This window comes from Orycteropus afer, unplaced genomic scaffold, assembly GCF_000298275.1.
Source record: "Orycteropus afer afer isolate SDZICR_OR568_19922 unplaced genomic scaffold, OryAfe1.0 scaffold00137, whole genome shotgun sequence".
NCBI classification, from domain to species: Eukaryota; Metazoa; Chordata; class Mammalia; order Tubulidentata; family Orycteropodidae; genus Orycteropus; species Orycteropus afer.
Window position 1 is genome coordinate 5,693,924 of NW_006921724.1, and position 16,130 is coordinate 5,710,053.

The 16,130-nt window shown below is 39.6% G+C and overlaps 1 protein-coding gene across 1 annotated transcript in view; it reads right to left on the reverse strand.

Moving 5' to 3' along the window:
- Positions 1 to 16,130, reverse strand: part of LCA5L (lebercilin LCA5 like) — a 42,448-nt gene that overhangs the window by 3,169 nt on the left and 23,149 nt on the right. Inside the window, exons 4-6 of the mRNA XM_007945562.1 lie at positions 7,940 to 8,024; positions 4,739 to 4,842; positions 4,494 to 4,608 (exon numbers count right to left, since the gene is read on the reverse strand). Of these exons, the coding sequence (XP_007943753.1) occupies positions 4,494 to 4,608; positions 4,739 to 4,842; positions 7,940 to 8,024 (304 nt within the window). The remainder of the gene's footprint in view (positions 1 to 4,493; positions 4,609 to 4,738; positions 4,843 to 7,939; positions 8,025 to 16,130) is intronic.

Below are 16,130 nucleotides of genomic sequence, written 5' to 3' on the forward strand. Positions count from 1 at the left end.
AAAAGTAGAATGTCAAAAAAAAAAAAAAAAAACCCAAAAAATACACACAAAAGTCATTGCCATTGAGTCAATTTTACTTATAGCTACCCCCACTGAGTTTCCAAGGTGGTAACTCTTTATGGAAGTAGACTGCCCCATTTTCCTTCCGTGGAGTGGATGATGGGTTTGAACCACAACCTTCTGGTTACCAGCCAAATGCCTTAACCACTGTGCCATCAGGGCTCCTTTGCTTTGTTACACCAAAAACAAAAACAGCAACCCCTCCCCCCCAAATACCCACCAAACTCATTGCCATCAAGTCAATTCTGATTCATAGCTACCCCCATTGGGTTTTCAAGGCAGTAAATCTTTACAGAAGTAGATTGCTCCATCTTCCTCCCATGGAGTGGATGGTGGGTTTGAACCACAACCTTCTAGTTAGCAGTCAAATGCCTTAACCACTGTGCCACTAGAGCACCTTAGCTGTATCATAAACAAATGAAACTCACTGCCATTGAGTCTATTCTGACTCATAGCGACCTCCTTTGGGTTTCTGAGGTGGTAAATCTTTACAAAGTAGATTGCTCCATCTTCCTTCTGAGAAATGGCTGGTGGGTTTGAAATGCCAGACTTCTGGTTAGTAGTCAAATGCCATAGGCACTACTCCATGAGAGCTCCTTTGCTCTGTTACAGGAATGTTTAATTCTATATGTCAATAACAGTCACATCCTAATATGTTTGTTGACATTTTAAGGAAACCGCCAGAAGAGTAGAAATAGGATTAGAATTTTAAAAAATACTAGACGGAAAGAGAAAATATAGTTCGATGTGTTAAATTTTCCTACTTGAAGCCAGGTTATATTGGAAATGGAGAAAAAGAAACCCACCCAAACTCTGTAGCAATATTAAAATTAGAGAGGAATTAATGCTAAAAATCAAAAAGTAAGGACAGAGAATTGTAGTCACGGATTTCTAAGTACCAGAGAGTATAGAAGGAGCTCTGGTAGCATAGTGCCTAGGGCACTTGACTGCTAACCAGAAGGCTGGTGGTTCAAACCCACCAGCCACTCCTCGGAAGGAAGGTTGGGCAATATACTTCCATAGTGATACTGCCTCGGAAACCCAAGGAGGAGGCGCTATGAGTCGCTATGAGTCGGGTCCCACTCGATGGCACATAACAACAACTACAACAGAGAGTATAAAATTTACATATCTATATATTCACAAGAGAGCTCTGGTGGCGTAGTGGGTAAGGCATTTGGCTGCAGAAGAAAGATGAGCCAATTTACTTCCCTGAAGACTTACAGCCTTGGAAACCCAATAGCAATGCGTTTAAATTTTGTTTTGTTTGTTTGTTTTTACATATTAATAAAGACTACTGGAAATATAAAGAGAAAAACAGACAAAATTAGTTTCAATTGGAGAATTTAATATGCCGTTCAGAAATGGCTCACTCTGTAAAACACAACAAAACATAACCCTTAAATAATTTCTGTGTTGCAGTAGAAATCAAAACTGAAGTTGCAGACTCTTCGTTAATACTTTTTATTCTGAAATAATTATTGATTCACAAGATGTGGCACAGATAGTACAGAGGAGTCCTGAGTACCCTCCACCCAGTTATCTTACATAACCAGTATATTATCAAAACCAGGAAATTGACATTCGTACAATATATGTGGATAGTGCTGAGTTATTTTATCACATATTTGGATTCATGTAACCACTACCACAATCAAGATATCAAACTAGTCCAGCACCAAGATCTCCCTGGGGTTACTCCTTTATAGTCATACCACCCTCCCCACCACATCCCTAACTGCTTCCCAACCACTAATCTGTTCTTCATCTCTATCATTTTTGTCATAAAATTACAAGCTATTTAAAAGTAAATAATAAAGAGAACATAACCCACTGCCGTCGAGTCGTATGCAACTCATAGTGACCCCTCCTTGGGTTTCCAAGGCAGTATCATTATGGAAGTAGATTGCCTGGCCTTCCTTCTGAGGGGTGGCTGGTAGGTTTGAACCGCTAGCCTTCTGGTTAGCAGTCAAATGCCTTAGACACTCTGCTACCAGAGCTCCTAAAGAGAACATACTATATAAAACTCTATGTTGTTGTTGTTGTTATTTGCCGTCGAATTGGCCCTGACTCATAGCGACCCCTCCTTGGGTTTCCGAGGCAGTATCACTACGGAAGTAGGATTGCCCAACTTTCCTTCTGAGGAGTGGCTGGTGGGTTTGAACCACCAGCCTTCTGGTTAGCAGTCAAGTGCCTTAGGCACTATGCTACCAGAGCTCCCATAAAACTCTATAGGATTTGATTAATATTCAGAGAAAAGCAGAATAATGGCCAAAAGATAATTTTAGTGAAAAATTTAAAAATAAGTGCACTGTGTATTCCATTAAAATACTAGGAAAAAGGACAAGGGAAAATTAGCATAAAACAGCATATTAATGAAGTAGAAAAAAGTACACTTGATCAATGAATCAAAAAGTAGAATATTTGAGAAGACCAATAAAATAGACTAAACTTAAGTTTTATCAAGGGAACAACAAATACTAAGACTGTACAGATTTGACTTTATATTTAATCATTAGAAAAATTTATAAATAACTTCATACTAAGAAATTTGGTAATAGAGGTGGTCCTAACACTGGTTCAAGTCACCTATATCTCCAACCCTAGTCCCCTGGCCTCCCTGCCTATGCCCATAACACACGGCAATCCAAGGAGGCAGATACAGCTCCTTCTGCTCAAAACTCTTTTTATATTTATAGCCAATTGTTAATCAAGTATAAGGGCAGAATAAAGAGTTCTGGTGGCATAGAGGGTAAGGCATTTGGCTGCTGACCAGAAAGTTGGTGGTTCAAACCTACCAGCTGTTCCAAGGGAGAAAGATGAGGCAATCCACTTCCATAAAGTTTTACAGCCTTGGAAACCCAGTGAGGGTTGCTATGAGGTAGAATCCATGTGATAGCAGTGGGTTTTGTTCTTTTGGTTTAAGGGCAGAATAACTGCATTTACAGACATGAAGTTAAATGAATTTACCTTACAAGGTCCTATTCTCAAGAAGTTACTGGTGGCTGAGTTCTTTAAATCATTTTTCCAAGAAAGAGAAAGATCTACTTTAGGATACAGAAGATCCAGTAGAGGAAAATGGTGAAGGGAGACCCCAGATGACAGCTGAGCCCCAGAGGTAGAACACCAGTCCAGAGGTGAAGACAATGAAACATGAAGGGCTGGCATCTTCATATCTCCTGCTGTGTTACACCCTGCATGCACTGAGTGCAGGATGGGCCAGGTCAAGCTGTCACAACTATGTTGTTGTTGTTGTTATGTGCCATCGAGTCGGCCCTGACTCATAGCGACCCCTCCTTGGGTTTCCGAGGCAGTATCACTACGGAAGTAGGATTGACCAACCTTCCTTCCGAGGAGTGGCTGGTGGGTCACAACTATAGGCTGATGATATTGTGGCACTTTGTTGAACCCTGCAGCCTGCGTCAGCTGAGGACTCTCATTTCACCCATAGAAGTTTTCTGCTTTGACCTGCTCCTGAGAGCTGGAAGTAAGTTCAAAAGCAGAAAATTCTGAGCAGCCCATTCCCTATGGCCCCATGTCTCACAGAGCAGCTCTTCCAGGACCATTAACCTTGCTGCTGAATTCCTCAGCTTCAGAGAAGCTCCATTCAGCTTATCTTTTCCTGGAAACCAAACCAAAACTAATGCACTGCTGTGTTTGTCTTAGTCACTATGCCACCAGAGCTCCTATCTTTTCCTGGAAGTCTTGCTGTAATTGTGATAATACTGCCCTTTACATAGCTGAATTTGTGTGTGCTACTTAGTTTTTGGAGCTCTGGTAGCATAGTGGCTAAGACACTTGCCTGCTAACCAGATGGATGGCGGTTCAAACCCACCAGCCACTCCTCAGAAGGAAGGTTGGGTAATCCTACTTCCGTAGTGATACTGCCTCGGAAACCCAAGGAGGGGTCGCTATGAGTCGGGGCCGACTCGACGGCACATAACAACAACAACAACAACAGCATGAATTTGGGAGCTCTGGTAGCATAGTGCCTAAGGCACTTGACTGCTAACCAGAAGGCTGGTGGTTCAAACCTACCAGCCACTCCTCGGAAGGAAGTTTGGGCAATCTACTTCTGTAGTGATATTGCCTCAGAAACCCAAGGAGGGGTCGCTATGGGTCGGGTCTGACTGGATGGCACATAACAACAACAACTCAGCTTTTAAAACCTCAATATATTGTTTAAGGATGCATATGAGAGCAGGGAGCTGTGAGGAAAAGCAAGGTGAATGACTGGCATGGTAGTCAGGGTGGTGGTGGTTCCTTGTAGGCAGGGAGAGGGGACAAGGGCCCCGAGATGTCTAAGGATACTAATGTGCTCATTTTATTCTAATGATACACATTTTATACATATTTTGAGATTATATAGTAACTCAGAATTTAAAAAAATAAAGTAAGAATTTTAAAAGAGACTTAAAAGATGTTGAAATCACCTTCATGCTTTCTCCTAGGATCTTGGGTTGGTGGTATATTGATAGAGTGAGAAAATTCGCTGTTTATTTCAGTTGTTTTTTCTTTCTGAGCAATGTTTCCTGTTGTCTTTTTACTCTATTAGAAAAGCAGCAAAAACATATTTCTTGGGTTCAGATAATATATTTTTTTTGTACAGAACAAGTGACTATTATTTTTTGTAAAGATATGTTTAATTAGACACTACAAAATTTTAAATTTGCTGTACCTTAGTTGTCAAAGATGGAACATCTGATTTTTGGGTTTCCTGGTGTCTCACACTTATAAATGAAAAACTTCTCCTGTCTGCTTGTACTGATTTTGTTGAAGAAACTACAGAACAGGTAGTAAGAAATCTATTATACATTTGGAAGCAATACTCATTTTAAACATAAAATAACACTGAAGTTTGCAATTTAATAACAAAACAAAGTATACTAGATATTTCCTAAAATTTTAATATATGTATAACATTTGCTGGTTTCCTTTTTTCCCTGCCTCTTCTTTGTTATGTGTTATTTTGGGCCATAAAGGTTATGGTTCTTTTGGTTTAAGGGTAGAATAACTGCATTTACAGACATGAAGTTAAATGAATTTACCTTACAGGGTCCCATTCTCAAGAAGTTACTGGTGGCTGAGTTCTTTAAACCATTTTTCCAAGAAAGGGAAAGATCTACTTTAGGATACAGAAGATCCAGTGGAGAAATGGGGTGAGAGGAAAATGGTGAAGGTGAAGGGAGACCCCAGATGACAGCTGAGCCCCAGAGGTAGAAGACCAGTTCAGAGGTGAAGACAATGAAAAACGAAGGGCTGGCATCTTCTTGTCTCCTGCTCTGTTACACCCTCCATGCACTGAGTGCAGGATGGACCAGGTCAAGCTGTCACAACCATTGGCTGATGTTGTCCCAGTGTTATATTACCAAGAAGTAAGTGTTAGGAGAACATTGCTGCTGAAGGTATTCAAGTGTCTCTACTTGCAGAAGATATTCAACACTGTAGTAATGCAATTATGAAGGGTCAACCTACAATGATGCTGTGTGTCAGAGTTCTTGATTATCAGTGGTTAGACCATCCATGCTAAAGTGTATGACCATTAATTTAGACTTCACTTCCCTTGACACAGTCTCACATTTAAACCACTCATGGTTAATTTTAACATCTTCTGGATTATAAATGAGAAGTAAGGAAAGGAAGGCAAAGGAATGTGAGGTTACTGCCTTTGAAAGTAAACATGTAATTACATCTCCTACCAAAATAGGGACAAGTACAATCATGCGCCACATAATGTCTGTTAGGGCAACATCCTGTCACATATGCTTCTGTGGTCCCAAACCCCCATGAAGCCTATTATATTAAAAATTTGAGGTACATACAATGGTTCATAACAACCAACAGGTGCTACTTTGTGACACACATCTAGACATTATTATTATTAGTTATTATGTTAAAGATGTTTTAAGTGTATCTGGAAGTGTTTAAAATTTTATATATAGAGAAAGGTACATTGCATACTGTATACTAAGACAAACATTTGACTAACTGATGTCAGATATGAGCCATGCCTAACTGTTCTGACTTACATACAAATTTGACTTAAAGACAGACTTAGGAACCGAACTAGTTCATAATCCAGGGACTGCCTGTATATCCTACAATGTTCACACAATGCCCAAATCACACAACACCCTATTTCACTGAATGTATTGTGGACATTAAGTGACACATAACTGTACTTTATTATTAGTTTTTTAAAATTGTGATTTGTATGAAAGCTTACAGAGCAAATTCATTTTCCATTCAACAGTTCATACACATTTTGTTTCATGACACTAATTGCAATTCCCATAATATAACAGATTGCTTCCCACTTCCTCTATGGTTACTTTTTCTTCCCTATGTCCTTTCCTATGCATTGTTGCCCTCATCTATCTTCCTGTGCAAATGCTGCCCTTTTGATTTCCCGTGGTTGATTGTTCTAAGGAGTGCATCTACCTGGGGAAATTGTTCACCTTATAGGCTTGTCTTTTGTTTGGCTGAAAGTGAGTTCAATTCCAGGCCCAAAGGGTGACTATGGACCATAGTCTTGGGTGTTTTACCAGTTTCTATCAAACCAGTAAGCCTGGTCTTTTTTAGGAGTTTGTGTTTTGCTCCACATTTTTCTCCCACTCTACCCAGGATCTCCTATTTTGATCCCTTTCTGAGTGGCTGACAGTGGTAGCTGGGCACAATCTAGTTCTTCTCGTCTCAGGGTCATATAGGCTGAGGTTCGTATGGTCCACTAGTCCCTTGGTCTAATTGTTTTCATGCATCTTTGATTTTCATCATTCTTCTTTGTTCCAGACAAAGAGAGGCCTACTGTTGCATCTGAGATGGCTGTCTGCAAGCTTTTATGACCTCAGTCACTACTCACCAAGTAGGAGGTAGAATAATGCTTTTGTGTAGTATGTTATGCTAGTTGAGCTTGATGTCCCCTGCGACCATGGTCTCGAGCCTGCAGGCCCAGCAACTAACTCCCTCAAGGTGTTTGGCTGTGGCTAAGAAGTTACCATAACTTTGCCCCATGTGTACTATATTTCTGTTGTGTTCTTTTAAGCAGAATCTTATGCTGGGAGATTTTGGGGGTGGGGTGGGAAATGGAGTATGTACTGCCTTAAAGAAAAAAATACTATACTCAGAAATAATGACAGTACCAACAACATGGATGAATCTCAAAAACATTATCCTGAGCAAAAGAAGACAGACACAAAGACTGGGTGCTTTATGATTCCACTTATATAAAATTCTAAGGCAGGCAAACAAACTAAGCTCTACCCAGGAGATCCTGGGTAGAGTGGGAGAAAAATGTGGAGCAAAACACAAACCCCTAAAAAAGACCAGGCTTATTGGTCTGATAGAAGGGAAATCAATGTTTGCCTTGGGCCAGAGATGGGGCACTACTGACTACAAAGGGGTACAAAGGCTCTTCCTTGGGAGATGGGATGTTCTATATCTTGGTTGGGGTGGTGATTACATGGGTATATACATTTGGCATAAACCCAATGAAATCTATACTTCAGATGGATGAATTTTATTTAGGTAAATTATACCTCATAAAGTTGATGAAAAAACCCCACACATTTGATAACAGCTATACATAGAAAGTTTAAGTTTTCCTGGACATTTTAACTTCATGCTGAAAAGTTATCCTCTCATTCCTTGTGCAGTAAATGATTGAGCAGAATGGGAAGACAGGAAGGCATTTCTATTCTTAATAAAAAAGAATTTCTATTCTTTTCTAATTATTTCAACCACTGTTTCATTTTTCTTTTAGAATCACAAAAATTACCATTAAAATATATTTTTTAAACCATCCATTATCTTGACTACATAAATTAGGAAAATATGAATAGATATTTAAAATAGATTTTGAGGAAAAGTAATTAAAACATACCTTTTGGATAATCATCTTTGTCATGTAAATTTTTAAGTATTCGGTTAGTATAGATGTTTTTTATTTCAAGTTCTCGACCTTTCTCCTGAAAAAAGAACCACAATACCAAATTTTCTTGAAAATACTTGCTTTAATCTATCTTGATTTACTATTTTTTTTGTGAGCTTATTATTCTTTGAATAAAATCTATATAGATTCTAGCAGAAACAGAAATAGACCATGTCATTAAACAGGTAGTCTCTGGGTTATAACAGTCTGAGTTATGACCGTCTGATTTACAATTCCTACCTGCCCTTTAATTTATGTAAATTTGTCCTTACTTTGAAACAATTGAACTAACCACTACTTACAACACGTTCTTCATCACAGTCACTTTTACTTACTGCATGTGCAGCTTTTAAATCATTGAAAAGACTTTGAGCCTTTTTTTTTTTGCACTAAAGTAATGCTAAATGACCACATGCACCTGTTCTGATTTACATATAAATTCAACTTAAAGACCCACTTAATAACAGATCTCGTTTGTAACCCAGGGACTGCATATCATTCTGAACATCACAGACTACTAACTTTTTAACAAAAAGCAAAAACCAAACCCACTGCCCTTGAGTCAACTCCAACTCATAGTGACCCCCACTGGCTTTCTAAGGCTGTAAATCTTTACAGAAGCAGACTGCCTCATCTTCCTCCCATGGAGCAGATGATGGGTTTGAACTGCTGACTCTGGTTAGCAGCCAAATGCCTTACCTACTACACCACCAGAGCTCCTTAACTTTTTAACAAACCGACACACTATTATAATAAACCTATAATCTGCAATTGAGTAGATTCCAGTTCATAGTGATCCTATTACAATGGAGACCATAATTTTGCAAAAGAACTGCTTTCTTTTTTGCCCCCAGGGCCTGTGCCATGAAGGTTATTGATCCTCTGCACATCCAGTATAGTGGCCACTAGCCACATGTTGGTGTTTAAATTAATTAAAGTTGAATACAATAGAAAATTTAGTACTCAGTCACACTACCCATACTGCAAGTGCTCAGTAGCTAAATGTGACTTGCTATCACAGCACTGGACGGTGCAGATATCATTGCAGAAACTTCTGTTAGATAGATGGTGTAGTGAATGCAGGATGGGAAAGCTCAGAAAAAGGCCCTTGTTCAGCTTTAAATCTCAAGAGTTGACTTTTTTAGTTTTGGCAAAACAAAAGTTTTTAATACAGGTTTGTTGAGAGAGAGAAAGAGAAAGAAAGAAGGAAAAAAGGAAAGAAGGAGAGAAAGAAAGAAAGAATTAAATTATTTATTAAATTCCAAATGATCCTTCTAATGCATACATCAAGAGGCAAATCTGTTGGACTCAAGACCATTGCATTTTAGTAAAAATCGTGAGATGTGGGCCTATATGAGTCAAGGGAGTCTTATACCATATGATTAGAGAGGAAAGCCCAGGGATGAGAGAGTGACACAGACAGAAAAAGAGAGAAAGAGAGAAACAGATGGAATTGTAGTCTCCTCTACACCTTCTTAGGATCAAATCTATAACCTAAGGGATATTGTTGTTATGTGCCCTCATAGCGACCCCTCCTTGGGTTTCTGAGGCGGTATCACTATGGAAGTAGATTGCCTAACCTTCTGTGCTGTGGCTGGTGGGTTTGAACTGCCAGCCTTAGCAGTCAAGTGCCTTAGGCACTACACTACCAGAGCTCCCTAAGGGATATTAGGGGTGAAAAACATCTCTGTGGTTTGGAGAAGTTTCAGGCAGGATGTCTTGGCATGGCCCAGGAAAGCTGCATGCCCCTTACAAAGGCCTCCATATTCAGCATGGAGTTAGAGTGACATGGTATCACCAAGTTGTAAATTAGAACTAAATGTAATGTCTAGGCAAAGGGCCAAAGACTGTGCTTTCCTTCCCCCTGCAATGAGTGGGGTGAACTGAAGGGAACTGAGTGGAAAGCCAGGGAACCCGTTCTGGAGTCCTCAAGGTTACAGATCCAGGTGATCCCAGAGTAGAGGCTTTGGGATAGACAGTCTAGTCAGGGATCACATGGAGGATACAACTAAGATCTTGAAGCATTTACATCAATAGTCAGCATGGTATGACCACCAAGATTTGATTATACTGGGAAGAGACCATGAATTTCATCAGCAACATTCAGTACACATCGGACAGGTTCCTGGGAACTTGACTAGTTAAGGCCAATCACTTCTCAGTAGAACTAGTTCTAGAGTTGCCAGAGGTCTCTTTTACCCATCATCCTAGGACAAGTTCATTTTCCCTTGTTCCCAGAAGCTATCTCCACCAAGAGATGAGGGTGGGTAAAAAAATGCTGAATTCTAAGAGACAACCTAAAAGAAGACTGTTTTTAATCAGAAGAGACTGAGACAAGCTTGTATCAATTTCTCCTTGTCCATCCTTACCCTCACCCCAATCTGTGGAATGGGGTTTGTAAGGAATGATAAGTTCTGTCAGAGAAAATAAAGAATGTTATACATTTGTGCACATCTGAATTGTATAGTTTCTGCAGTTTCTGCATTACTTTTAATCAGAAACTTGATTTATTATCAGAAATCAACAAATGGATAAACAGAATACCAATCTTCTCTAGAATTCAGGTTTCTTGAGGTGATATGTTATGGCATGTCTGTCCTTTTATTTATTTTTCAAAGTGATAACACTTCATTTAGCCAGAAAGTACACTAATGATGATAGTATATTACTATGAAAATCGGTTAGATATATTCTAGATATTATGTTTAAGAAGGAAACTGTGTAAAACATTTTAGAAAAATTTTTCATTCATACTGATTAAGGCAAGAAAGTTTTGATGTTTAGAGGGACAAATTTTGGTTATCTTGAAAATTTAATGATATCATTTGATTTCATTTGGACCCTCGAAGACTGGGCAATCTACTTTTGTAGAGATACCACCTCAGAAACCCAAGGAGGGGGTCATATCATGAGTTGGTACCAACTCAACCACAGTGAGTTTGGTTTTGGTTTGATGGTCAGTACTTTAGAAGCAGAGAACAGAAAGAACATTAAGGACTGCTGACTGACAAGCATCTGGCCCAGGGATGGCCAAGGCCAAACAGAAGCAACATGAAAGACTATCCTTCTACAGGCTTGGAACAGAGGGTTCAAGTCTGGTACACATGACAAAGCTGGACCAAAATGCAAAAACACATTTACAACACAATCTGTGATACTTTGCATTTGAGGTTCATATCTAGCAATGCTCAACAGCATGCTGTGGGACACCCATAGAAAAGACTATTCAGAAAATCAAAGATGTATTGTATTAAGTCAGAGATAATGGAAACTTGGGTCATTGGTGTGGAATGATGTGGAACCATGTAAAAATCAGCATGGATAGCTTCCAAGAAGTAGATAGGAAATAGTGTCTTAATAGACACCACCTCTTTGGGGAGCTGTGGAAGGCTGACATCTGTGCTCTTACTTTGGCCCATTCTCTAGAGCAGGGCCTAGAGTTGGTACTGGGTGACTTTGAAAATCAGTCCCAAGGTGTAGCAGTAGAAATTTTAATTTTTGGGATCATAGTCTCCCAAGCTCAAGCAATAATGATTTATGATAGTGTGGCAGATTATATCTTCCAAAAATTGCCACAGCGTTATTTCTGTGCTCTTCCATAACCTTGCCACTCCCCACCAAGTGGCATCTGCTGCTCCTTCATTGAACTATCTCAATAAGTGGAATGAGGCAGAAGTAATGCTGCATGACTAGGTCATAAAAGGAAATGTGGGCTTGGCCTGGCTCTTTCTCTCCTGAGACTCTTGCCCTTGGACTCAGCCACTGTGTTATGAGGAAGCCCAGAACACAAGCCAGGTGTAGGTGGTCCAATCAATCACCCAGCTAAGGTTTCAGTTGACAGCCATCACCAACTGTAGGCATATGAGTGAGTGAGCTTTAGATAATTCCACATCTAACCTTCACATCACCCCAGCTGATACCATGTGGAGCAGAGATGGCCAAGCCCTGCCCAAACTGTAGATTTGTGAACAAAATAAATGCCATATTTTAAGCCACTAAAAGTTTCAGGCTGATTTGTTATGTAATCAAGTAACTGGAACAGTCAGTATTCTAAAATATCCTTAAAACTGGTATTTCTCTTCCCCTTGGATCTATACTAGAGATGACCATGGAAGTGACACACACAGGGGCAGGTTCAGTTTCCCATCTGAAGCAGGGCTGGTGGAATGTGGAGTGTATACTGAATGCAGGAAGAAATATAGGGTATAGGCCATGGGTTTCATGATTGAGCTATGGAAAATGGCACAATGGATCGTTTTAAACTATTTCGCACATATTCTCTGTGTCTTATTTTTCCCCCATATATTTTTATCTTTATTTTCCTGCTCTTTGTTTTGGGAACTTTCCTCAATATCCCTACATTTATGTTCTAGCTCTTCTATTCAATTTTGTATACCATCAATCTTATTTTGTTTTCTGTTTCCCTTTTCCATAACATCTTTTTCTTTCTTTCTTTTTTTTTTTTTTTACAGATACAGTACCTCTGATGCTGGGATATTAAACTAAACTTGGGTCAACTCTTCTGATTGTTATTCTTGTGTTTTCTTTCATGTTGCTGGTTTTCTTTATGTATCTGGCTGCCTGAACATTTTTAAGAATGAAGAACTAGACTAATGATACTACTTGCTGTTTGGTGTAGAAATTAAATTCTTTGTAGGCTTTTCCCTGAGTGGTAGACAGGCTGGCTCTGTGTAAATTAGTGGGTCATACTGGCTGACAGGGTTCACTTCCCTGTGAGTCATTTGATTGAGTACCTCCCAGAATTAGGAAGGCTTTCCTCTGGGATATCAGCATACACGCTCATAGTCCCATTTCTTCTCAAGCAATTCCTCTCTTAGGGGAGGAAGTATAGACTTTTGGTCTGGTTGTAAATGCTGGGCTTGCTGATGTGTAAAGAGTTGAGGAGGAGGATGGGGTAGATGAGACTGATGCCCTGGTCTGTAGGCAGGCTTTATATTCATCCTCTGTCCTTATCTTCTCACTTCTGTTTTCCATACTTGCCTGCTATTAGACAAATGCTTCTCCAAGCATTTCCTGCTGTGTGTTCAGCTTTGCGTCATCCATAAATGTGCTCCCACTCACCTTCTGTCTTCAATAAATCTACCAAACTCTATTGTTTGCTGATGGCTTGCCCCTACTTTTTTTGCTTTATACATCTGTACACATGTCTATTTTCTTTTTCATTCCTTTATTGATATTTCAGTAAGGGCTTTGGAGGGAAGGAAGTTAGACAGGCTATAAATGCCAACAATTGAGTGTTGAAGTGAACAGTCTTTCTAAGCCCAAATCCGAATACATACTTACCTGCTGGTGAATGTGGTTTAGGTACCTGCTTCTTGTAACTGCAGGAATATAGTTTTAAAATATACTGATTCCTGGGTTCCACCCCAGAGATTTATTTCAAAGGTATAGGTATGGCCTGGGAAATGGTGTTTTTTTTTTTTTTTTAATTGTTTATTTTATATATATATACAGACACACACGCTTGCTAATGTAAAGTTTTTCACAGGTACAATTTAGTGACTTCAATTACATTAATCATATTATGCAATCATCCCCAATATGTACTGCCAAATTTTCCATCACCATAAATAGAAACTCAATGTTTCATAAATAATAACTCCCCCTTTGCTTGTCCCTCTCACCCCTGGGAACCACTAATAAACTTTAGTCTCTGTATATTTCCCTCCTTCAGCCCACTGGCTCTGAACCTGCCACACGGCTGGAGGAGGGAACCAGGAAGAGAGACTGGGGCAGTTTGGAACAACTAAAGGAGATGAACTTGTCTGTCAGTTTGTCATACTGTGGTGGGTTGCTTGTTGCTGTGAGGCTGGAGGCTATGCCACTGGTATTTCAAATGCCAGCAGGGTTACCCATGGTGGACAGGTTTCAGTGGAGCTTCCAGACTAAGACAGAGTCAGAAGAAGGAAGAGGCCATCCTCTTCTCAAAGAATTGGGCAGTGAAAACTTTATGAATAGCAGTGAAACACTATCTGATATATTACTGGAAAACTTTATGAATAGCCCTAAAACATTGTCCGATATAATGTCGAAAGATGAGTACCTCAGGTTGGAAGGCACTCAAAATATAACTTGGGAAGAGCTACCTCCTCAGAGTAGAGCTGACCTTAATGATGTGGATACAGTAAAGCTTTTGAGACCTCCATTTGCTGATGTGGAATGACTCAAGATGAGAAGAAACAGCTGCAAGCATCCATTAATAAATGGAACATGGAATGTATGAAGTATGAATCTAGGAAAATTAGAAGTTGTCAAAAATGAAATGAAACACACAAAGATTGATACCCTAGGCATCAGTGAGTTGAAATGGACTGGTTTTGAACATTTTGAATTGGACAATCATATGATCTACTATGCTGGGAATGACAAATTGAAGAGGAATGGAGTGACATTTATCATCACAAAGAATGTATCAAGATCTGTCCTGAAGTACAATGCTGTCAGTGATAGGATAATATCCATATGCCTACAAGGAAGGCCAGTTACTACTACTATTATTCAAACATATGTACCAATCACCAAAGCCAAAGATGAGGAAATTGAAGATTTTTATCAACTTCTGCAGTCTGAAATTGACTGAACATGCAATCAAGATGTGTTGATTATCACTGGTGACTGGAATGCAAAAGTTGGAAGTAAAGAAGAATCACCATTAGGTGGAAAATATGGCCTTGGTGATAGAAATGAGGCTAGAGATCGTATGACAGAATTTTGCAAGACCAACAACTTATTCATTAAAATACCTTTTTTCAACAACACAAATGATGGCTATACACATGGACTTCACCAGATGGAGTACACAGGGATCAGACTGACTATATCTGTGGCAAGAGGTGACAGAGAAGCTCAATATCTTCAGCCAAAGCAAGGCCAAGAGCTGATTGTGGAACATACTATCAACTGCCCATATGCAAGTTCAAGTTGAAGCTAAAGACAAAACAAATCCGTAGGAGCCAAAATATGATCTTGAATATATCCCTCCTGAATTTAGAGAACTTGTAAAGAATAGATTTGATGCACTGAAAACCAGAGGAATTGTGGGATGATATCAAGAACATGATTCATGAAAAAAGCAAAAGGTCATTAAAAAGACAGGAAAGAAAGACAAGACCAAAATAGATGTCAGAAGAGATTCTGAAACTTGTCCTTGAATGGAGAGTAGCTAAAGGAAATGGAAGGATCAACAAGATTAAAGAGCTGAACAGAAGATTTCAAAGAGCAGCTTGAGAAGACAAAGTCAATTATTATAATGAAATGTGCAAAGACCTGGAGTTAGAAAACCAAAAGGGAAGAACACACTTGGTTGAGACTTCCAGTAAGATGGTTGGAATAGGCAGACAAGCTCCACAGAGCCTCTTCAATAAAGAAAAGAGAAACCAATTGACAGGGATACAGAAGATAACCCTGGAGCCCTGAGCTTTGAAAGGAAGTATACAGAAGTGGATTAGGCACCAACTAGTGGAAAAACCTGAAGTAAAACAATGAGTACAGGGATGGTTGGAGCAGTGGACTGTCAGCTACTCTGACAGAACCAACAGCCTGAATATTTCCAAGTCATGTTGGGATCTGAGAATTGACCTAAAGATCAGTCCTGGTCACCAAGGGCTGCAGGGATAACTGCATTGGTGGCCTATGACTGGGAAGGGAAACAGCAAGGAGGGAAACAACCTGAGCTGTGGACTTTCAGCTGTCTGGAGGGTACAGCCATTTTGATTGTTTACATGTAGTGGGCATTTTAGATATTTAAAGTGATCGAGGGTGCAGCCATTTTGAATGTTTACAAGCAGTGACCATTTTGGATTTTAAAATGACAGCATTCTCATTTGGATTCCAGGGACCTAAGAATAGGGTCCATTTGCCAAGGACATATGGGAGGCAGACAACAGGAAAGGAGACAAGTGGTGAGTGTATAAGTGCTGCCAACTAGCGAATAGAGGAGCACAGCACACTACCATGCTTAAGCAGATAACATACAAACAAAATGAAAATCATGGGCAAGTCACTCCAACATGTTGTTGTTGTTATGTGCTGTCGAGTCAGACCTGACTCATAGCAACCCCTCCTTGGGTTTCCAAGGCAGTATCACTATGGAAGTAGATTGCCCCATCTTCCTTCTGAGGAG